Genomic DNA, 24884 nt, shown 5'->3' with positions numbered 1-24884 from the left:
CGGATCACACTTTGCTTGGATCTACCTGCTGAGTGTCTGTTACGAATGAGGTCGATGCTGAACTGTGGCAATATAAAAGAGATGAGGCTTTGCCCTGTCCTTTACATGGGAAAAACAGACCTGTCACAGTGACCGGGACACCAGGGACAATCAGGAACATACAGGCCGCAAAAACAAAACAAAAAAACCACAGAAAGGCAAAAACTTTTTTGTTTTTAATCAACAGACTTCTAAATTGAACGATGTGTGGTAACTGCACGTGAATTGACCGTAAATCAAGCTGACCGGTGTCCTGTGCTCTGACTGGCATCTGTGTGGAGGAGGGGGAGAGAGAGGGCCTGCATTCCTGTCTCTGTCAAAGGACGGAACGCTGGCAGTAGTGGGGAATGCTTGAACCAAAAACAACTCTGTGTTTCTGTGACATAGTGCAAAAAAAAAAAAAAGGGGAGACCGAATTTCTTATTCTCTGTGCGCTCTGAATGCGGTCAGAAATGTCCTTGGTGCTAGTAAAAGTTTGGTTCAACACAGGTGTGGACCGTGTGTTTTTTGCCACTGGTCAACTCTGTGGCTGCAGGAAGTACTAGGAGTACCTCAAACCAGAGCCCAACACCACCCACCTGACTTTCACACCTACCCTACCACCCCATAATGCACAAATTTTTTTACACTACTCTCCAAACATATCGCACACACTGCATGCTCAAAATGTACGTGTTTTAATATGGTCCAAAACAATTGCCAGAAGCAAGTCACAACGCAAAATGCCTCTGTATTAAAACTGAAGGGGGGGGGGGGAGTTCTTCAAATGAATTTCCGACTTGTATTCAAGTGAAATGTGTACAGATTCCTCTCAATTCTCTCTTTCATGAAACTGTACTTGTTTTCAAGCATTCCCCCGTCTGGTGTACTCCTTCAAACACACTTGTCCTTAAGCAGCTTTTTCTCAGGAGAGAGACAGAAAGGGAGAGAAAGAGTGAGAGGGCAAAAAGAGAGAGAGAGAGAATGTGAGAGAGAGAAAGAGAGGGAGAAGGGTTAGTTTTAAAGTGTGGACTGGACAGACAAATCTTACACTTTTGGCTGTCTGCTTTTTTTTTTTTTTTCTTTTTAAGTTCTACTTCCTGTTTGACAGTGTGTGTAGTTGTGAGCACCCCCCCCCCCACACTCCATTTTTTATGCAACAATTCCTGCGCCCCACCAGTATGTGGGGGTGCAATGTGGCCTCCCAGGTCCTCTCTGTCACTTTTGGTCTCCGACGGGACGTCCCCCCACAGGGACTATCTCCCCATCTCTCTCTCTCTCTCTGGGTGGTGGTGCAGGGCGGGGGTTAACCGTTCAACAGGTAGACGACCAGCTCGTAGGTGGACATCATGATTGCCGTGTTAGGGATCTGCCTCACCAGGTGAGTGGTCAGACCGCGGTAAAGGGCTCGGTAGCCCTCCTCCTTGATAACCATGGATAAAGTCTGGAAGAAAGAGCGGTACTTGGTGCCTTCCTCTCGTAGTCGGGTGCGGATGACTTCTGCAAGGGCGAAAAGGGGGGAGACAAATGAGTTTTTTTTGTTAGACACCCTAAGTAAATCTTACTTCAACCCAGGAAGCCTGAACTGAAGTCCATCCATAGATTACCCATCAGCAGAAGTACAAATACATCTGAGCTTCCAAAATCCCTACATTCATTCAGACTAACTCAAACAAATGTCACAGTGCAAGTTAACAAAATTGTGCTGAGTAGCTGACTTAGCAGCGCAAACATTCTTACACTAGACTTAGTCTGCATTTCACAGTGCAAGCAAACGCGAACTTGCATAAGCAGCAAGCCTAGCGGTGCAGGTGAGCTTACAGTGCAGTTGTGGGTTTCGGTTCAATAAAAACCAAAACTAACATCAGTACGGCTGAGCCTTAAACCCCTGAGCTCCCGCACTGGCGGACCCCGGGGCTCACCGTGGGGGTAGGCGATGGAGGTGGCGCAGGTCTTGGACGTGGCTGCGGCGAGCATGAGGCCCACAAAGTCCGAGGCGTCCTTCACCGACTCGTCCTCCTCGTCCATGTTGGCCATGCTGGCCGAGGCCTTAGACTCCATCAGTCTGCGCTTGATGCTCTCGTAAATGACGAAGTGGATGACAGTCTCTGAGATGCCGGCGTAGGAGGCCGACATGCCTCTGTAGAAGCCCCGCAGCCCGTCCGACTGGTAGACCCGCCGCACGCACTCGAAAGCGCTCATGCGCCTCTCCCCCCGGTTCCTGGCCGAGAAAGAGGTGGGGAGATCGATGAGAACGGTTTTAGCAGCGCTTCCAACTGCCGAGTTCAGTCTTTGAAATGGAAGCCAAAGACAACAGCAGAAACATGAAGAAACACCGACTACTTCAAAGTGCTAAGAAAGTTCACACACATGGACATACTTCCCATGTTCTATTTAAATTTTATATTTATATATATACAAAAGGCTGAGGAGCATATTGATGAGCTAAAAACCAACGGGTAAAGGGGACACCAGTAAACCGAGGAATCACAACAGACACCCTGTTGCTATTGCAGGAAGCCCTTTCATATGATATGCAATAAAACCACAGTTGCACGCTGTACCTGGCATCTAGCTGCAGGCGTGTCTTTATCAGCCAGATGGGATTGGTAGCTGTGATGGCGGTGAACCCTGAAAGAAGAAAAGTCGGGTTTAGAGAGGAAGTGACACATCTTCATCTCAAAGAGCCGGCACAACTACAGACGCAAACAAAGCTGATGCTACACGCTAAAAACAAGATGTTCTAATGACTAACTACATCCTGAGATAACCTCTGTTGGCTTCCCTAAGCTGTGTTTATGACCAATGGTTCATAATTTTTTTATTTCAAATGAAACGCTTCCTTATTACTAGTACCAAGAAAAAAATGAAACAATTTGCTAACCTTGATTATGGGTGTATGAATATTGCACATGAGTTTTATAGTTACATATTCGATCATATGCTTTGTTATTATCTGTTTCATTTTGCTCATACACATACTCAATTAAATATTTTATATTACTTCACATCAAACATTTACCCGCAATAAAAATACAACAGCCATAAACACAGCTTAAAAACAGAGACTTGGGCCTGCCCCTTTTAACTGCTACAATTTATAGCGATCGAAACAGCGGTTAAACAATCTAACAAATAAATGCTGTGGACAATGACTTTCGCCAATTTGATTCTGGCACTGTTAGCTAAACTCATTGGAGGAACTTTGCTAAAATAAAATAAGATTTAATGCATAACGTACAATGATAAAATGACTATTAATGACTCCACCATTGACTCACTACTGTGGTGTGAGGTCGTATTTTATATATGGCACGGTATGCAGTACGGGCCTTCTGATAGTAAGGGCCTCATCAGTAATGACTCAACCAACTCAACCCCACGCTGCGCTTTTCTCTCACAGTATTAAAGCTTTGAAACACAGGGGATTTCAAATGAAGTGCAGCTTTCTGTCAGGAATTTGTCCTTTGTACAAAATGGCTGCCACTGGCCAATCAAATTGCAAATATTTTGCCCCACTTGCCTCTGGTGGGGAAATATTAAGTGTAAGGTCAACATGTATGTGAAAATAGATGGTATACAAACGTATAGGCGATATGTGTGTCTTTGTGTGTGGGTGTGTGTGTGACCGCATTAAAGGTATCAAACGTTTATTCAGTTTCACATCTTGTGTGCTTCATGCTGTATCCAAAAGGCTGGTATCAAAAAGTAAACAACAGAAGAGGGAAAAAATATGTCGACAACAAACCTAACGTCAGCTGTGCAGCTGAACGGACAACAGAACTGCTGCGATATGAAATCGGAAAAGCATCTACCTATGGCATGGGTCTAACACACAGGTCTACAGTACACACAGGCGTAAGGAAGGGAGCGTGGCCTGCGTGTGTGAAGATGAGGTGTGTGAAGCGTGGATCGTACAAAAAAAAGGAGAGAGAGAGAGAGAGAGAGAGAGAGAGAGAGAGAAAGCGCGCGTACGTAAGAGAGTACTCACTCGAAGCTACTCCTTACCGCTGCAGCTAGAGACCTGCAGGTGTGGAGACTGAGATGGAAGGATCTCTCTCACTCACTCAATCACGCAGGTGAGAGCTACAGAGGAGTACAGGCCTAAAATAGACACAGGCTTTTCTGTACCACAAACACAAGGGTTTTTTTGTGCGATTCTTTTTTTTTTTTATTTCCTTTTTTTTTCCCAGGAGATTAGACCCACCCCCTGTCCCGCCCCGCCCACCCCATGCACCACATATGTAACCCCTTTTTTTTTTTTTTATTTGTGGGGGTGGGTTTCTCCCTTTCTAATGGGTATGAATTTTGTCCTCCGTTTTCCTTGGCTTAGCCTGCATACAGTTAATATAAATAGGTTAAACAGGACGAGAGAAGAAAACAGCATTGGACCTTTCAAGTTGAGTGGCTGGTGCGATGCGTCACTCAAAACCATCATCATCACTGTCATCACCCTTGCCATTTAACTCACATAGTGTAATGGGGTGGGGGGGGGGGGGGGGACAAATTGATACAAGGATTCAAAAATAAATTTAAAAAACTTTCAAGCAGTGCAGAAAGAAAAGAAAAGAACGGTTTAAATGCCAACCTTGTCATTGTCGTGTGCAGCGGACCCGGGGAGAGGGGCCGCTGCACACGCGTGCGGGGAGACAGAGAAAAGGTGAGGAAGGTGCGGCTGGCGAGCGCGCGCGTTTGTGTGGCCGCACGCGCGCGTGTGCGTTCGCCCCCTTCCCTGTGACCTTTCGCACACATTCGCGAGTTATTCTTAGACCGCGGGCAGCGGCAGAGGAGGGTGCTCCTGTAATGGAGGACCCCCCTCCCCCCCAGAATAAAACATCGGGGGCCGTTTGATTTCAGCGTAGTCCAGCGACAGGCTCCGGGTCTCTGATGTTTGGAGTTGGGCTTTTGTGAAAGAGATCTGGCTGTAGCCTGTTGCGAGCTGTTACACAGAGGGCCTGTGGTGCTGTAGGCCCCAGGCCAAGAGTGAGTACTCTATTCAGAGCCAGTGTGCTGACTCATACTCAGACAGGCAGAGAGGGAAGAGGGAGGGAGGGATGGAGCGAGGGAGGGGGCAGAAGGGTGGGGGCTAGGAAGGGAAAGAGGAAGACGAGAGAGAGCAGTACTATGCGACTAGTTGTTACTGCGTTAATGCATTATTTGCACTATTTGCTATATACATGCATACATGCTTTGCCAATGCTAATGTCTGTCATGCTAATGAGGCTAACAGAAATGGAGTGATTTAGAGGGAGAGGAAAAACAGCTGAAAATACTAAAGCATGCAACTGTTTGCCAATTATTGGTGTCCAGATTCATTTTCCCCTTGCCTCAATTAAAGAAAGAGGAAGTATTTGCAGAGCTGTTTCCTGTGAATCCTTCTGTTGAAATGATTTCTTGTGATCATTTACCAAGAACTTCAACAAATATTTACCAGATAAACACATACAGAGAAATGGCATTATATGCCAATACGTGTAATAGTTGGTGTAAAACTACTTAATAATATGTCAATGCGTTTACTAGCAGTATAAAATCAAAATTTGAAAAATGAAAAAATGACAAGGTTAGCATTTCCCATTGCAGATTTAAAAAAAATAAAAGAAAGAAAATTGTGTGTATAATTGTTTACCTTTACCAGGGCGACAGGCTGGTTGGGGCCAGCGTCAAAACTGCGCAATCACAAGAGGTTAGGGGACAGAGAGCCGCGAGCCAACAGCCACGTCGGTCGCAACCATGACGACATAATCATCATCACCACGACACTGGGAGAAGAAATGTGAGCTACCCGATTTGTCCACCCCCTACTCTGCCCCGCCCCCAAAACCCGGTCCCCGCCCCCCTGCCCTCCGGCAGCGGCCGAGAGGACCGCGTCTCCAAAGCCTAAACGCTAGCAGCTGCAAGTTTGAATACTAACAGTAAAGTCAGTGTGTGCAGCTAGACTGTTCAGCAGCGGGTTTATTCTGAATTCTGTCATCTGGCTCTACCCCCCCAAAAATCCCCCACCTCCCCCAATAAAAAAAAGAGGAAAGCACAACCAAAACTTTTAGGACCCACGTCTTACCCTAGTTCTGCTTTTTTCACTTCTGTTCCTCTCATTCATTCATTCTTTTTTTTAAATTTTCTTTAAAGCCCTTTTGAATTCTTGCCACTTTTTTCAGACAAAGGCCTAGCTCTGATTGCAGTTAATGTTTCACAGAAACAGAAAACAGCATCATATGAACACCAGGCCCAGATTTAAGGCCTATTGTGTGGTGGGCAGAATTAGCACAAGTCGTCACTTAAAGGACTCCAAAAAGGGTTACTGGAAGTGCATTTCGTATTTGGTTTCATTCTCTAATTTCGGCTACCTCCCTCCTTCCAGATGTATTTGAAGTGTCTGTTCTACACACTGTAGTGACCTTTTTTATCATTATAAAAATGAAAATCAGGCAGGCCATACAAGCAGTGAGGTATATATTAATAAAGCTGAAGAAATGCATCTGTAGGCAGCTGTTAAGGAGGACACCTCGGGGCTCCTTAAGCGGAAGCAGAGAAGCTCGGGGGTTTTGGTCACAGCGTAAGCGTCTCGGATCCTGAAAGTTTACAGTTGTGCTCCCTGGCAATCCTGCTGCTGCTGCTGCTGCAGACACCACAATCGCGGGAAGCTAGCGAGTGCCCCTCCGGTCTAACCCAATGCAGCGTCAAAGCCTAAGGAAGCGCACGGCCAGACAAAGCATGCACCCCCAAAACCCACCCCCCCACCCCGCCAACCGGCCCTCGAGCAGGGAAATAAAAATGCACCGAGTGGGCCACAAAACAGGGGAAAAAAAGAAATCAAAGAAAGATGTAAACAAACTATTTTATGAGAAAGCTTTATGTGTAATAATGTAAACGTATTCTACATATTTAATTTTTTTTTTAAATGCCGTTTCTTAGTATCTTAGGCATTTTCTCTGGAATGAGCTTGACAGACCTGTGACCTGCATTCAGATACTTCAGACCCAACAGGTAGTTAGTGTGGCTCCCTAAGAGGGATGGCAACCTCTACTAGGGGTTCATTTCGCTTCAGACACTTGCTAAACAGAGGAAACTAAAAGCATATATATATTTTTTTTTTGCTGATGCGTCTAATCCGGCTTTAGACCAGAACAAAACCACACTGCCAGCGTGCTTCGGCTAGAGGGCGCGTGGAGCCGGCCTCACCTGCCATCCCCGCGGAGACCATGTGCACCTGCGTGGAGTCGGGTTCGAATACGCCGTTCAGCTTCTCCTTAGCGGTGGAGTAAGCGGCGAAGTATATCGCTCTGTGGACCAAAGGAGGAAGGGGAAACAAGCAACGAATTAGAGGGTGAAACCAGCATGTTCAACATCTTAAATTAACCGCAAGTCACAGGGTTTGGATGTGAATACGTGTTTACCTGCAAATATAATTGGGGTTTATCTCTGATGTGGTTGTACATTGGATGAATCTGGTTGTGACAAAGCAGAGGCTGTGACGGCCCTGGTGACTTGGAGTCAGTTCAGGACATGAGCGGCCTCATTAAGGCAACTGGGACAAGCTGCTGCTAACTGACATCAGTGACAGCCAATCAGGAGATGCTGTCACTGATGTCAGTGTCAGGAACTGTCCACGCTGGCCGATTACAGCCAATCAGCATGTTCCATGCCCAGCCCTGGCATCAGTGACGGCATAAGGGGCGACCTCAAAAAGCACAGCTGCATCTGCGGCAGCTAACTGGGGAAATCCACTGCCAGTCACAGACCCCTTTCAGTCTCCAAGCCGCAACGCAGCCAGTTAGTTTCGCGGCGATCAACCTTGCCGGCCTTCTCCGGCTCCAAAAACACATCCGTCCTTTCGGTACGCTGAACAGCAGAGACGCCTCGGAGCGCAAAGTGCCCGGCAGCAGCCCGCTCTTCTTAGCTACGCTTCGTGAACCTGCGTCATCGGTCGGGTCTCCGAAAACAGCGTCTCCGCGGGAGCCGCGGAGGATCCAAAACCGGCAAACACCTGCTGGCGAAAAAACACCCGCCCGTGCTGAGTGAGCAATGCTCATGTCCCTTCCCCTCATTAACGCGGGTAAACAGCGCGTAAATGGCGAGGAGGGGCCGGTCTAGCTCCCCTGAGCGCGGGCCAAACGGGGGCCTTCCGTTCGGGCCGATTACACCCGGGCGAGCTGACTGTGCACAGGTGACACTCACCTGGGACAGCGCCGCATTAGCGCCTGCCCCGATCGCTGCGGGAGCCGTCGGCCGGACGTCATTAGCGGTGATTTATCTCCCCGGCCGGCAATTTATCCGCCGGCGCCCGCAAACATCGGACGGGCTGACCCTGATGAAAATTTCCACTTACCACATTTACTCTTCCTCCCCCCTCCCCTTCCCCTCACTGCGCCTGGGTTACGCAACTCATTCACACTCGCCCGCACTTGAGCGAGACTCGGTGCTGCTGCGGGCAGACGGAAGGTAAGGAGACTGACAGCTCGGCTGATTTGAGAAAAAGCGGCTAATTCGACGCGAGCTTAGCGGATGCCGGCGGGCTGGCAGATTGAGCGGAGCGCACATCCACGCGCTGTGTGCGTGTATTTCTCCGCGTCTGTGGCCTCGGTGAGGATTAGAGCGGACCCCTGACCGCGAGACAGCTGCGGTCCGGCGGGAACGCGCTCGGGTTAGCCGCGGCGGCGGCGGCCCTCCCCCGGTGCGCCGACGCTGAATTTTACATAACGCCCCTGTGCGTCACACGGCTCAGAGCTCGGAACGCTCGTGCGCGCATACACACACACACACACACGCATCCTGAAGCAGCTTACAGAGGGGAGTGGGCGTGCAGAAATGCATAGCCACACGCTGTGACATCACATCCTACTGGCACGGCAGCTGGCAGGAACGTGCAGAAAGGCACAGACACACAGCGGCCGTCACAACTCACAGGATCCTGCTAAGGCCCTAGATTCCAGACTCTGAACTGTTCCAGCAAGGGCCCTACATCCCCAGGGACTGCACAGTTCCAGCAAGGGCCCTACATCCCCAGGGACTGCACAGTTCCAGCAAGGGCCCTACATCCCCAGGGACTGCACAGTTCCAGCAAGGGCCCTACATCCCAGCGCCTGAACAGTTCCAGCAAGGGCCCTACATCCCCAGGGACTGCACAGTTCCAGCAAGGGCCCTACATCCCCAGGGACTGCACAGTTCCAGCAAGGGCCCTACATCCCCAGGGACTGCACAGTTCCAGCAAGGGCCCTGTATCCCAGCGCCTGAACAGTTCCAGCAAGGGCCCTGTATCCCAGCGCCTGAACAGTTCCAGCAAGGGCCCTACATCCTACACAGTGAACTGTTCCTGCAAGGGCCCTACATTTACATTTACATTTATTCATTTTATCCAAAGCGACTTACATAGGTTACAGTTCTTTACAATGTTATCCATTTATACAGCTGGATATTTACTGAGGCAATTGTGGGTTAAATACCTTGCCCAAGGGTACAGCAGCAGCGTCCCAGTGGGGATCGAACCGGCAACCTTTCAGTTACGAGTCCTGCTCCTTAACCACTATGCTACACTGCCACGCCCTACACCCTTCAGACTGCTCTAAACATGCAATGGCCCTACATCCCAGAGTTTTAACCAGCAAAGGCTCTCCACTACAGGGATTGAGTCACTCTGCTAAGAAAAGAAAAAAAATCTATGGGGGAGAGGTACAAATCCTGCACAATAGCAAAACAAGAATTTCTTCTCAGTCAGATGAAAAAACAACAATCTGTCTGGCAATCAGCACATGGGCCTGAGTTTTCATGCAGGGCCATGAGTCTCAACATGCAGAGCTGGGCTGTGATCTGTGGCAATTTCTGCCTTTTTTCAACCTGTGTGACAAGAACTTTCCTCCCAGGATGCTAATGGACAGTAACTACTACTCAGGCTATTATACAGAGGTTTGACAGGGGACACACAGAGCTTGGAGAAGGAGGAAAAAAAACGGAACGGGTCGTACCTGGACGGAGCCACACCCACCAGGTTAGGCCCCAACCCTCTGAACAGAGAACGAGGGCCTTCTTTTTCCAGTATTAACCTGCGAGGAGAGAGAAGAGGGGTTAGTGCAGCGTTCGCGGGGTCCTGACAGGCCCCGCAGCTATTGGGTAATGGCAGCTCGGGACCAGGGAGGTCTGGGTAATTCGGACGCCACCCGTCTCTTAAAAGTGGGACACACAGTTTCCAGTTGGCACAGAAGCTGGCACTCAGCGCAGAGCAAATCCACTATCGGGCCACAGTTCTCACACAGGATTTCATTAATCAACGTCATTACGGTTATGTCTTCCACAGCAAGGTGAGAATGCTGGCACTACTTAAAAAGCGTGTGGGCACAGAATGATACCGACGTATTTATTTGCGCAGCAGACGTTATTATCCACGGTAGCCTGCATACAGTTTTCATCCTGCTTGTTTACACAGGGTCATATTTCAGTTGGTGTGGCAGTAGTAGTGCAGGTTGAGCAGTTTCTCAAAGACAATACTGAGTTCAGTACCTACGTGCACACACGCACAGCGGCTCAAATGTACAGCCGCCATTGTAACAAACACTTCCAGTTAAAAATGACTGTACCTCCGTGTCCCTGACGCTGTCAGTTCTGTGTTAGCTGTAGGATGGGAGTTTATGCTGATGTCGGCTACGGGAAGGGCTCTTGGAGAGCTACGGACATCATGAGTGTGCGTGTTTGGCGTGTTGTAAATTTCTGGAGAACAAGCTGAGCTCCGTGGCCCGGGTCCAATCCAAGCCGCGCCGTCAGCCGGCAACGGGCAGGAGACCACGACACCAGAACAAACTGGTTCTGCTCCTCTGAGGAGAGGGGTGTGTGCATGTGTTTGCTGCGGTGAGGATGAGCCTATTATGTCCCAACTGACGATTCCAAAAGAGGGCAGCACGAGGAGGGGGGAGGGCGATTAAAAAAAAAAAAGTAGATGCCTTCGCACTTTAAATATACCATGAGGCTACATCAGTGGAATCATGGGTGAGTACTGGTCTGTAATATCCAAATGGCTGAAGTACGTGCGCTAAAATAGAACCTGATTTGAAGTCCTACAAGACCCGGCTCTCGGGTTTCAAAGCGTTCAAGTTTTTAAGCACACAATGAGTGGAAACCTCCCCCGTTGACATGTATGAACCGGCAAAAAACAAATGAAATGTCAGAGGGATTTTGCCAAAGCTGCTTTCAGCTTAGGGGGTACGCGTCTCCGGCTCCGCTTGGGTGCCACGACCGGAAAAAGGCCCACTTGCAGATGTTGCCGTGACGAAAATGTGACGGTCTGATTGCTTTCAGCTGCGCTGGGCTGGGCTGGGCTGGGCTGGGCTGGGCTGAGGACTTCTCTTTGAGCGGAATTGCGCGGAAGCGAGGAGGCAGCAAAGAAAATGAGGTGAGAGAACAGGCCTCGCAGAGCAGACCGGGGCCCGCAGACCTACTTTCTGAAATGTCAGGGAGAAATAATGCACGGAGACCTTTGCACACCACCAGCCAAGGTCATGTGGGCCAGCGATTTATTACAGACGCCTCCACTGTGGTGGACAATGCTGGCAAGAGAGCAACAATGTCGGAGCCCTTGACGACATGCAGTAACTTTCACTCCAAATCTTTTTACTTTGGTGTTAGTCAGAACCTCTGGGTTCAATAAAACCTGTCTGCACGTAAATAATAGGCAGCTACTTTTAACATATTATTGCCTCGTCATCCTAGTTTTGCATATATCCTCCTTGCAAACATTCCTGTGAAATTATAGGCATCTAGAGGCTGAATAATCATGATTAATTTACTGCTAAGACCATAAATGACGCGCTCACAATCATTTTCACGTTCAATCCGTTTTATCAAGCAGCTGCAGGTTTTGGAACACACCCTCTCCAAGCTGGGAAAAAAAGACCGCTTCTTGGCAATCATACCAGCTACAGATCACTTACCGGGACAAACTGACAGTTTAATCAGGGCTGCAACCTTGCTCGTCTGTAGCGGTCTGAACATAAAAAGGAGGTGAAAAGAACGTTGCAGGTTGCCGCGTCTACTGCAGAAAATTCTGTTCCTCGGTCTCTTGCATCCAGAGCACTTCCACTCTAATTAAAACCAGCTCTGAAACATGGATCTGTGAGTGAGCGGTATTGTGAAGGCTTCAAACTCTTATATGATGTAGTGTTTCCTGAAGGGCAGTCAGCATTGCTTTGTGAGAAAATTACCCGGAGAGCCGTGAGAAGACATTGTGAGTAACTGCCGAGAGCAAACCATGGTGTCCAGGCTCCGTTTTAATTCTCCCTATTCTGGACTAAACTTGTGGACACTGGATGACTGGGAGTCCATTTCATTGTTGTTGTTTTTTTCCTGACCTGTAGGGGGCAGCATGGGGACTAGCCCCGCCACACAGTGATCTTACTGCCAGTACACTGTGTCCATTTCCCAACCCGGTGGCACACTGAGTTACTGCAGCTCTGGGATGGAAATTTCGAAAAGGGAATACGAGATTGCGCACTCAGCTTGGCTCACAAAGCAGAAATGGCCGCAAGCAAAAGAACGAGTGGGCAGAAGAGCAGTGGTTTTTTTTGTTTTTTTTTTCTTCTTCGCCACAAAAAAATAAACAGATTAAAATAGGTTGAGGGACTTTTGCAAACAATCCACCCGATTTGCTACAAGAGGAACTTGGAGCGGCTGTTGTAAAAGGCATCGTCTCCTGACGATGAGACTCCATCTGGGAATTTTGAGGTACGATGATATTAAATCACCGAGTTCTTTCTGCAACACCAAAGGCAGACGGGATTTCTGTAAACCACAAACTGTGAACACAAATGAGTTGTGAGCCGACGTGGAGAAAGTGGCAAGCCCCGAGGTGGTCCAACCTCAGCGCACAATAAAGGAGAAATGAAACTAAAAGTGCACAATGACGAGTGCAGTAATCCTGTCACCTCTGTACTGCATGGCCTCAGACTGGTTTCTCATGCTGTCTGTAGCCACGCGGTTTCCCAGCGTGCACTGGGAAGGTGTGCCAGCCGCTGATAAGGCCTAGAGTTACAGCTGCCAACGCATCAGCTTCACAGCGATCGGGGTCAAAGGGCACAGGAGTGTCAACAGTCTTCGCATTTTTATCTTCCCCACACTGAAATGACGGAGAATGGGAGCAACCCTACCACTAACTTGATCCTCAAAACATTCCACCGGGCAGGTACAGACATTCTGAGACTGTATTAACTCATATGGACATAATGCATTATTTACATTGCTGTGCATGACTCACCACGCTTCCAGAGGTGTCAGTAGAGCTTCTAGGAATCAAAGCCAAATATAATCATGCTAGTGTTCTGTGGCAGCTCTTATATATACTGAAGTGTATGGTGTATGGTGCACCGTTACACCAAGGCATACTGTGCATGTAACTACAATACATTTATATCCATCATCCTGAGTAAAAAGTTTCCACAGAGCTCCAATTACCCAATGGAAAATAAAGTCTAAGAACCTCAAAATGTAAAGGCTGAGCACACTCTTGTTCTGTACCAAACTCCTCACCATGCGCGTCTAACATCAAGAAAGTCTAAATATGCTGTTTTAGAATTTACAGGTGCTTTTCGCCGGTATGGATCAAACAGCTCGATTTCAGATGAAATACAAAGAGGGGGCTGGAGTGAAAATTTCCCTTTTAGGATGTTTTAAAATGTATTTACTGAATGTTGTGCAACTTATTATGAAGAAAGAAGGCAGGCTTTGTCTTCAATGAGAACTGAAACTGTCAATTTGCTTCAGCATTCATTTAGGGAAAGCCTGTTGGTTTGGTTATTTTTTGTTTTTTTTCTTTGAATTTTAAATGTTGTTCCCTTTTTTACCCTGGAAATGCTGATTATTCAGTGGACTCGGATTGCTGCAACATCCTCTACACTCATGTAGGAGCACTGGTGCTTGACAAAAACAAACCTCGAATGTAAACATCATCCGTTTCCCCCCCCCCCGCCATACTACAAGTCCCACAATGCACCAAAAGAGCGGGTGGTGAATGGAGGATAGCCGTATCTCTCAATGACATTATCTGACCAACTCAGAGGCGCCTGATAAGTTGTGTTAAAGAAGAGGTTTTAAAGAAGGGGGCCCACTGTACCACCGTAACCTGCCTCACCCTGGCAGAACTGAGTCGACTACATTATGCAGCTGCAGAGCCAAGGCTGAAGCCAGTAGTTTTTCCACACAGGCTGCTTTCATTCCTTAAAATCTGGGTGCAGAGCTTAGTTCAACGAGCCCTTTTTTTCCCCCAAAGTCATGTCAATCAGCAGCACATGGTCATATGAAATCATACAAATAATCTGCAATAAACAGCTGGAAGCAGAAGCCACTAGGTGAGCAGTGGGGTAGCATGAATGGGTGTACCGCTCAGGTGTCCAGTGGCAGGTGTAGAATGGTCAGCGAACGCCGGTAGGCGTGCGGTGACGCGTGTGCGGTGGCGGCTCGGCGCACTCACTTGAGGCAGTGCAGGGGGCCGGGCGACACTCGGGCCACGCTGGCTCCGTTGACGGTGCTGAGCTGCACCTCAGAGATGTAGAGGGTGACGGAGGACGACTGCAGCCTGGTCTTCACCACCTCCAGCGGGCAGGTGAGAATGGCACCCACCGTGCCCCCACATCTGAGGGCGCAAGGCAGAGAGTGTGAGGGACGCACAGCACAGCACAGCACAGCACAGCACAGCGCGCGCGCACACACACACACACACACACACACACACACACACACACACACACACACACATCCAGCAGTCCATTTGTTTCAAGGTCAGAATGCAGTTTGATATGAATTATATAATGCACACTGGCCAAGGAATTCAGAGCATCTCTGTCTTGGTGCTTCCGTAGTTTGTTATGTTCTCTATGCCACTGATAATGGTGCTAGAAAAAGTATCCAAAGTGGGCCAAACGCCAACTGGGGTCCTCTCAAAGAACACTGTTCAAAATAACCTAGAGACACTCGGCTATAAGGTACAGCCCGTCGCTATGTGGCCTGGTTAATGCCTGTTTGAAGTGAGTGGACCCCTCCGTTTTTTGGTATCAAGTGAGAGTAAGTATTTGTAAACACACTGCAAGGAGAATAAAGTATGACAAGCACCAGCACCAATAAATTTGTTCTTGTCTGAAAGCAAATAATCTCAACAACTGTCTCTAACAATCCATCCATAACTTTCAGCTATCACAGGCAGAGAGATGCACAGACACACATACATAGTCCAATTACCAGTGGCAGACATAATGACAATCCAACCGTATGCATTACAGACTGGAGGTCAACACCAGCATAGATGTGACCACAACACACAAACACACACACACACACACACACACACACACACACACACACACCAGAGGGGGAACAAGCTGCTATCTTTGTGTGGCTGTTCATCTAGAAACTATGACAAGCACTGAGAGCATGTAGAAATGAAAAAAGCTTCAACGCTTAGGCATGACAGACTAGTGATAGGAAATTGGTATACAGATCTATCAGTATTTTAATTGGTTTTGGTTTCTTTGACTTCTTTGCAAAGACCCAGTCCAAACTGGCCTCCAGTCTTTTAGGAGGAGGCAAGAGGGACGAGAGAAAGATGGAGGAACGAGGGAATCCTCATGATAAGCACAGCTGTGACAAAACAGCAAAGCTAAGACGTCTTATAATTATGATTTACGGCAATCTGCTAGCCCCACTGTTGGAAATCCAAGAGTAAATAGCCAATAGCTCCCGTAATACGATTTGTGCTTATTGCATTATTGCAATACAAAGACAAAGTAAGACTTCTACAGTGTATCTGATGCCTGACGCAACCCAGACAGGGTGGGTCTCCAGCTGAGATTTAAAAACACGAGTTTCCGCTTGACCTTGGCAAAGAGCTTCACAGGGACGGTGGCTTGTAACTAAATGACCATTACGAATAGCCCACAACTCAAGATGACCCAAGACCCTGCACAGCTGGGGAGGAGGCATGCGTGAAAGCCGTAATTCCCGCCGTAAGTCTTGCGTGTTCCGCTCGTGTCATGGTAAAGCGGTGGGGGAGGTGATGCAAGCATGCACAGGTCACGCTTTGGAGATCATCACCACCACCACAGCCGAGGTAAAAGACCGCCTAAAACATGCAGATGCCGGCACGGGACCGGGCGGACCAGCTCACCTGAGGTCGGGGGGTTGGGGGGGGGGGTGGGGGGGGGTGGGGGGTGTGAGGAACGAGCAGAGACCCCCCCCCCCCTCCCGCGCGCCACCACACTCCCAATCAGTGACACTCTCTAATCGGCCCTTGCCCCGTGGAAAGTGGGTTACGGCCTGCGTCGGTCTCTTCCAGCCCCACACAGCTGTCACGCTAACTTTTATTTGACACGCCAGGGCCAGGGACGGCGTGTTGAAAGGAACGCTTAAACCGCAGAGGTCCTTGAATGCGGCCTTCTTTCTGCGTGGCTATTTTTACCCCGTCACTTGCAGGGCAAACCCACATAGCGCGAGCGCTAACCTTTGTCCCAGATAAGCGGCCTGTTGCTGCCTGCATGGCCCTTTATACAATATGCAGCCAGCACAGGCCATCGAGGATCAACCAAATACTGTAGGCCGTCCGTGCTTTCTGACACCAGAATCGTTCAACAAGAGAGTCTCTCCTCACCTGCTGCACACCAACTGCACACTCACTCTCCCCCCTTCCTTCACCCCCCCCCCCCCCCCCCCCTTGTCTCTCCTGAACTCAAGAGCACTCGGGAATTTGTTTTGATGCCCTCACTGGCTTCAGGTTCTCGTTGCTGTGCGCTGGAGCTCGCAAAGCTGACATCTCCTCTGACAGGTTAAATACAGCATGAGGATTGAAAGAGTGTTCTGGTCTGACAGGTTAATCTTCGCTTTCTATTATATTTCCTGCAGAGACATCACACCTTTGCGAGGGCTGCCAGCCCCGTCGGCTTGTGTCCTGAGACGGAACCCAAGAGTGTGTGGTTGGTGAGAAATTACTGGCTACAAATGTCTGTCTGGCGCGGGTCTGGCGCAACCTCACAGGCTCACTGAGGGGCATGAACAATGACCAAATGTGCAGCTCACTACAGAGTTCAGAAAGTTCACTGGCCCAATGTTAATAAAACACCCGGTATTGGTAACACCACCTTCGTTTGCCGTTTTCGCCTGCAAAACTGGTTTTATCGTAGTAAAGACCGTTTTATCCTACGAAAGGCCCGAGTGTTCACTCTACCGAGGGCAATTTTTACCTGCTTTTCAGGCTATTAGACTACAATAGGCAATGCATCAATCCATTCTCGGCTTTTTCACATTTGAAACCTTCACATGAGGCCTGAATATTTCTGAACGCCTGGGTTCGCCAGTACTGCCTGCAATCACAGAGAGGCACCCTGCAAGAAAATCATCAGTGAACTGGCAGCTTCAGTTAAGTCTGAAATGGGATTGTAGCACCTCGGTAAAAGATTATTTGCTCGTGAAAACATTGCCTCTAAAGAGAGCTACTTTTTTCATTTCTTATATGCAGGAACACGCATTTACTTAAGCTTCATATGTTCCACAAGAGAGCAATTGCAAAAGGAAAGACAGCAGCTGCATTCCAAGAGGCAAACAGATAAAAACTGCGTATAAATACGGTAAAAAATAATAAAAAACGGTAACAAATGCGCAAAGTAAGCCTCATACACTAACAATTCTGGGTACAGGTGCTACTCTTAAATGGAGGCCCAAAGTCCACCAGAGTGGTTAGGAATGTCTATCCCTGCTCAGAAGAAACTCACCAACACCCTGCAAAACCTCAATGGAGTCACAGAGATTCTCAGAGAATAAAATGCCCACAGCTCATTTCAGGTCACTCTTACCTGTTTATGCAGACACATTAATCATTATCTGACGATTTCCTAGGTAAAATGATCTCAGCAGAGATCAGAGATCCACAATTCCAGACAAAACCCACTGATCAAACCTTACCTTTGGATCGCCTATCTAACCGGTTCCTACAACTCGCACCCAGCACAGGCCTCCCTGATTTGGATTCAGTTAAAACATGGCCTGAAGGAAAAGTTTCCAGTCAGACTCACATTTTCTCAGATTCTGAAAAGCAAGGGTCCTTGTTTTCAGGACTTTGAGATGCTGACGTGCTGTACTCAAATGCAACACCAAAAAAGCAGACTGCAGTAAAACCACAACTTTCAAAGAACAGCGCTCAGTTTTTTTTCCCGCCATCGAACACCTCCCGAACAACTGTAACCTCGTCTTCCCATGTCTGCATACAACAAAAGCACCGGACGAGACGCTGAAACACTCGAGTCTGGCATGCGGCATTCTTTATCTGGTCATCCTGACATTTCCTTAGTGAAAGTTCAAAGCTCCCGTTGGGCTGCGTACAAACTTCCTACTAAAACTTCTGAGGGCTTGAAGGAATGTCAAAACAACCACAAGCTTATAAGGCTGAAATATGACAGATATTGTATCTCTGGCAAAACAGCAGCCAAAGGTAGCCAGACAAGCACAGATTGTATTACGCTGACTATAAACAGTGCTCTTGAACCTCGCCTTTGGGATCACACCTGAAGCAGGGGGGGGGGGGGGGGGGTCACAAAAGTCTCCAAATGACAACAGAACATGCCACTGATATTTAGGCTAATGCTGGAACAAGTCCTAACAGATGCACCTGACCTAGATAAAAACTGCATGCCTAATCATCGTGACATGCTCCCTAAAGGTAAACTCCAGTTAAAAATTTACATTTGATATGTCTAATGATATGGATCAAGTACATTCATACACTACAGAGCATTCAACAGTTGCATTCACGCTCGCCACCTCCAGCCAACGACAAACGGCTGCCTCGTAGCCAGCTTCTCACTCGGCTACAGAGCTAGAAAACTATCAAAAAAGATGTTTTTCTTCGGCTAGCTCTCTGATCGCCTAAAGACAAGAAATTGCATAAAAGCGCCAAAAACAAAAACCCTGCAAGTGTATCAATGTGTGATTTGAGCATGATGCAACTGTTAAGGAAATGAGTGACAAGCAAGGCTTGTGCTTTCAGCAAGTCACCCTCCGTTAAAATTATTTTGAGAAATCAGAGAGGCCTGTTCCGGCGGGTTCACTACCACACCAACACCTGATGTGCCCTGGCTGGACTGGAAATGTGAGAAACAATTAAAGAACACATGTACACCAAACAGCACAGTCAGCATGATTGGTGGCTACATCGCACAACATGGGCCTCTCATTTCTCGCCTAATTTCATTTTAACTGTCAACTTCTGTTTGGCTGCGCCCCAAGAGTCACTGATTGACACTACGTGTCCCTGGTATGGGCAACTAAAGGTGTATTTTAGACACGCATTTCCAAGAAAACCTGACACTGATTTCAAGCTCCAATTAGATGTGCCTGTTAAATGATTACTTGGTAGGTAACGCAATGATTATTTCTGTGACAGTGGCCTGGGCAATCCTTCAGCTTAGTGGCTTATTAGTGTCACATTACCGATTGCATAACCTTACAATCAGCACATTATCCAAGGACCCCTAAGACCTCAATTTCACACATTACTCAAGTCTTGAAGGTACTTCTTGTGTTTTTTTTTCCTGTCTTCCAGAAACCACACATTCACATGTATTCTGCCTTACCCCCCTTATTGGCTTTGATTTTAACTATGATTGCCTCAATGATTTAACTAAAGACGTGTCCACGGCTAACTCTGTGGCTTTCATTACTTATTACACCACTATGCTTGGCCTGTTACCTGAAGGCCCCGCCCACCGCTGGCGTGCTTAGGCTTTCACAGCGGCTCACGGGGTTCAGCTCGGACGGCTTCCGCGCGGCAATCCGCTGGGCTCAATGCCGCGGCCAATAGGCTCCCTAATACGAATCACGTTCCAAACGATCACGCGTCACTCTAAACTCACAACGTCATTAATTTACAACAGGAGGCATGCCCGGTCTGATGTAATCAACCAATCTTCATACCGAGATGCCTGTCTTACGGAAAAAAATCTCTCCTGTGCATCCCAGACTAGAATGGAGAGACACTACTTTCGCATTCAAAAATCACACAGCAGTCACTTGACAATTAAAACAATACACCTCTGTGTAAACTCCTGCGGTGCGCTTATTGAAAATCGATTAATAAATACGGCAAACTCAATTGTACTAATGGCATCGCTTGATGGCATGAGGTAGATTCTCTCTGATGCCTCATGGGAGCTTCACAGCATTTCTGCAACCGAAGAGAAACCGTTCTGGCCGCCGGTTGCACTCGATAGCTGCACTCCCCTGTTTGTTTTGAGTCTGGAGCAGCGCGCATGCAGCGGCAATGTTTCCTCATAATCTTAGAGATATCATATCCTGCTGAGCTGGTGCAGTTTGCAACTGTGTTCAGCGCAGATACACTCCATCGGTAGTGCCCTAAAAAGCAGGTCTACTCCCCACATTGAGCCAACTCACATAAAACTCTTTTATGGGCTGCTCAGAATGTAGCGGCGATTAACAGCCCATAGCACTTTACATCACCTTTTAAAAAGTCAGTAAGAAAAAGAGGGGATACAGGCATGCAGGTGTTATGCAAACTTGAGGCACACTATATGTACTAAACATCAGGCATGGTATGACATGGGGGTTATAAGGGATACTCTGCAACACTCGGGTAGCAAAGCTACAACGCATGTAACTTGCAAACTGAATTTGTTCAATTATTATGATTTGACTTCCATGCCAAGTGTACGGGGATGGGAGCCAGTCTGTCTCAGGTTTAGCTGGAGGAAAAAAAAACAACTTTAACCGTATCACCATGCATCACATTTCATTCTTCTTCTTATCATAATACCATATTATTATTGTTGTCTACAAAAAGGTCAGTCCATAACTCAAGTTTCTGAGGGAATCATACAAGCAAAAAGCTGTTTTGGGTGAACCTGTTTTACCCTAATTTCAACCTCTTCACTTTGTGGTGGGAAAACCTGAAACGTCAGTATTCCCAAAGATACTACAGGGACCAGTCTTCCACACTTTCAGCTTGACATCCCAGCCCACCTTTCATTACCCCGTCTGAAACTAGAAATGCTGCATTTTAAACACATTTCAGGATCCACCAATTTTAGATTTCTAATAAATAGTTGAAGCAACAGCTGTATTCACTTGGTGCATTCTGTCTGGTCCCTTCAGATTAAAAACTATTACAGTGTTTACCAATCCGTCATTTTTTCTCCAATTAAGCATGGCGTGGGACTGTACAAAGTTAAGCTTTATGAGTATTGTGGCTTTTGCTTTGACACGGAGTCAATACGATGCATTTAGGTACAATTACCTCATTTTGTGGTTTGTCTGTGTTGTTTTACTAACGCAACTAAATGATATTTTGAATTTCAAACCTGACGTCTTTGCAAGTAACCAGTAAATTCCACATTAAATCTGTATGTGCCATCTGTATGGTCCGCTAAATAATAATAATAATAATCTCGTTTTTGTGTTCAAAAAAAGTTTGTTTTTTTGGGCGGAGGGGTTTCCAACTTCGTACACATGGCATGTAATGACCTTTACAGATAACTTCGCCAATCTTGCCAAAGTGTTCTTGCAGATCATATCTCCTTATGTCAGCTCCTTGAGTTGAGATAATTACACTCGCTGGGTAACCAGCTAATATGGATCACTGACGTTTGATAGCTTGACGGAAAATCCAGAAGCGCCGACCGGCGTAACAGACGTCATTAGTGGAGTAGTTCCCCTTGCTGTCTTAGCTAACAATTAGCTACGTTACTCGAGTTATACAAGCAAGAAGTGTGACCTAAAACTGTTTTCCGTCAAAAGCCTCGATGAGAAAAACGTGTAGCCATTAGCCAGGCAGCTCTCCAAGCCAGGACGAGCGCGATCAGACACTACAGAACACCCGCACAGATTCGACGTCTAGGATAACCCGAGGCTAGACCACCAGGAGAAGGCCTGGCTAGCTAATAAACTTGCAACCACACTGCACACGCAGTAGTAGTATTTTCTCATAGTAAGTGCTGATTTTATTCCACATTCTTGTAAGAAACCGAGTCTAATTTTTTTTTTACGTCTAACTATCTATACATCATTTCATCTAGCTAGACAACTACATAAACGACAGGGTATTCATTCATTGAATTAGCTTTACCTATCCAACTAGCCGCTTATGCTAGCAAACTTTGATCGATAGCTGGCGACCAACAGCTGGTCAGTTAACCTAAACACCTGATTGTGGCTTCAACGGAAATGCTTTACGCTCAGTATCATCAAAATGCAACAACACGTGTTGCTTTGCTTGATAGCTAGCTAGCTGCACACCTCTGACACAGTCACCTTCACGTAAACCTCGTTATGAGATCGCTGCTAACGTGCTGTAGCATTCTTCAGCCCCAACGACCCTTCAAGTCGTCCTGCCGTTTTGACATTGGTTAGAAACGCAAGCCGTGTGTAAGATAGCTAGCATGCTAGCTACCACTATTCGGCTCACAGCTCGAAATCCAAATAATTAACATCAGCTAAGTGGCTCATTATTGGGAACAACGCAATGCCTTTTCTTTCGTTAGATAACCAACTATACATTCAACAAACATCGAGCTATCACCTAAATCTTCTCCGTCTGCGTTGGCATTGGCCGAAGCCGTTCTTAAGTGACGTTGGTACTATGTGATCGTCGGGTATTTCGCTTTACTCTTATTACCAAAAGACAAATTCGCATCTCAGTGTCGTTGATGAGATATCTAGGTATCTTGCTACCTGGTGGGTATTACTGCTGCAATGAGTCACGCGTCCGAGACTTCCTAGCAGTAGTGTGCGTAGCCAGCTGCTGGTTAGCTACATACTAGACAATTAGATCGTTAGCCAAATGGGTGGCTGACTGACTGCTAGCTTTCTACACGATAGTTAGCTCAGCTCAGTGCATGGTCATCGCAGCGCTGCACTGTTTATTTAGCTATGCACGGGCCCAACGTTTTACTGATCAGCTGCGTTATTTTTTTAGCAACTAGCTAGTTAGCTACATGCCAGCTAGCTAGTTAGCTGGACTATTAAAGTGGGAGTAGCTAGCTCGCAGCACGACGTGCATTTGCTGCCGAGCTGGCAAATAATGAAGACAGTTGATAAGCCAGTAGACATACTCACCCTCCAGCAAACAGATGCACCAGGGTATCTCTTTGACTCATTCTTTATCATTCTTGGGACCCGCACACAAGGTAGCAGGCTGGTAACGGAGGGACAGGGGCGCCGTCAGCACGGTACCGACCTGGCGATTTCGAGAGGTCCTTGGCTAACGTTAGCTAGCTGGCTAGTTAGCAGGCTACTTGTACGATGGACAGGCAGCGAGCTAGCTAACGTTAGCTGAAATGCAGCTACCTGGCTAGCTAGCTACAATCGCTAGGTTCGCTAGATAGCCAGCCAGCTAGCTTTTACTCTTCTCCTCCGCCACCTCGATGAAATCCCTATCGGCGAACCCCACGACTGTCTACGACTTCTTCGCCCACTAAAGCGGAGGATTTGTTGTCACCGTTATCAGTCCTAAAAAGCCCAGAACCTTCGCTCCTCCCTGCAGCTCGCTTCGACTAACGACGCAGCAGCAGATACAGGTCAATGTGTTTACCGTCGAATCACGAGCGCCAAAACAGAGGCCGCTATTGGTCGCCGGCGAGAAGTACGTCACTCTGTCTCCGCCCGATCACGCTCCTTTCACATGATCAAGCTCTGAATGAAACGACGTTAAGGGGTGGCTGATGCGACATGTCATAGTATGCTGCTAATAAAAGCGGCGCCCTTTTCTGTGCGGGCTTGGAATCAAACAGATACAAACTGACACGAGGAGGGACTCTCACATGCCGTTCACGCTGACCCCTGAACCGTCGTTGTAAATGAACATTTTCCCCCATTTTAATTTATCATACCGGCCTCATGCATAAGCAGAAGTCAAGGTCAGACGCCTGGCCTCGATTTGCTTTTTGCTCTTACTACATTATTAGAGTTAATAAGTTAATAAGTTAATTATAATAAGTTAATAAGCATGCTACCGGCATGTTTTGTAGTGTACTTGAGCGTTTTGTTTTAAGGTGTAACATACTCAGCACCAGTGTTGGCCATTGAAAGCAATGATTTGTTTAGGAGCATGGTGGATGGCATTAAATGCTTGTCAGCCCAAGTTCTGTGGAACGGTTAAAAAAGCGTACAGTCACACAGAAACAAATGGGGATGTGGTCAGGCAAGACCACAGTGCCCCAGAGATTTAGCAACTGGGCTTATTAGTCAGTGACACACAGAGTACATCAACAATACCTATTAATGGTACAGTAGCTTCCACAACTGGGTGTGAGGTATTATGTGAGCTGAAGAACAGTGCAGATTCCATACAGACATGCATTGCTGTATGTAATGAAATCTAAAATCAAAGCAACATTTAACACATTTTACTCTTAATTTTGGTAGCAATGAGTTTATACAGCTGGAGGTTTTACTGATGAAGCATCTTACTGAAGGGTACAACTCAGGCTTGGCACCAGGAAAAAATACAGAGGGGTGCAATTTCAAATCACAATACTATGTAAACATCAGAGACAACTGGGGGTGTAATGCAGCTCTAAGCACCTCCATAGCGCCAGCCCTGGTACAACTACTGCACCCTGTGTGGGATTTACACCTACAACCATGTGGTTACAAGCCCAGTTATCTTTATGCAATTTGCATTAGCCTAAAAATTAGCCTAAAAAGTAAATCATTCAACACCTTTGTAAACCATATGATGTATTTTATTGGAACTAAAAAAATGCATATAAACAGACAAACACACACACTCACACATGCAGAGATAAATGTAAATGAATATATAGCATATTTCATTTCCAAAAGGCTGAGCACAGGGAAACCTCTTTGAACCTGGAGGAGAAAAGGTCTTGTGATTT

The 24884-nt window shown here is 47.2% G+C and overlaps 1 protein-coding gene across 1 annotated transcript; it reads right to left on the bottom strand.

Annotated features, from left to right (window-relative positions):
• Window positions 1-418: 418 nt before the first annotated feature.
• slc25a36a (solute carrier family 25 member 36a) lies at window positions 419-23529 on the bottom strand. Its single transcript, XM_036553726.1, has 7 exons — window positions 23104-23529; window positions 14468-14629; window positions 9981-10058; window positions 7201-7301; window positions 2583-2649; window positions 1941-2239; window positions 419-1518 (listed from the first exon to the last, which is right to left on the bottom strand). Exons 1-7 carry the CDS (start codon window positions 23142-23144, stop codon window positions 1325-1327), a joined length of 942 nt encoding a protein of 313 aa, XP_036409619.1. The 5' UTR covers window positions 23145-23529; the 3' UTR covers window positions 419-1324.
• Window positions 23530-24884: the final 1355 nt, after the last annotated feature.

Source organism: Megalops cyprinoides, chromosome 20, assembly GCF_013368585.1.
Source record: "Megalops cyprinoides isolate fMegCyp1 chromosome 20, fMegCyp1.pri, whole genome shotgun sequence".
Lineage (NCBI taxonomy): Eukaryota > Metazoa > Chordata > Actinopteri > Elopiformes > Megalopidae > Megalops > Megalops cyprinoides.
Note: the sequence above shows the minus strand (reverse complement) of the source record. Positions and strands in the feature narration are given on the sequence as shown.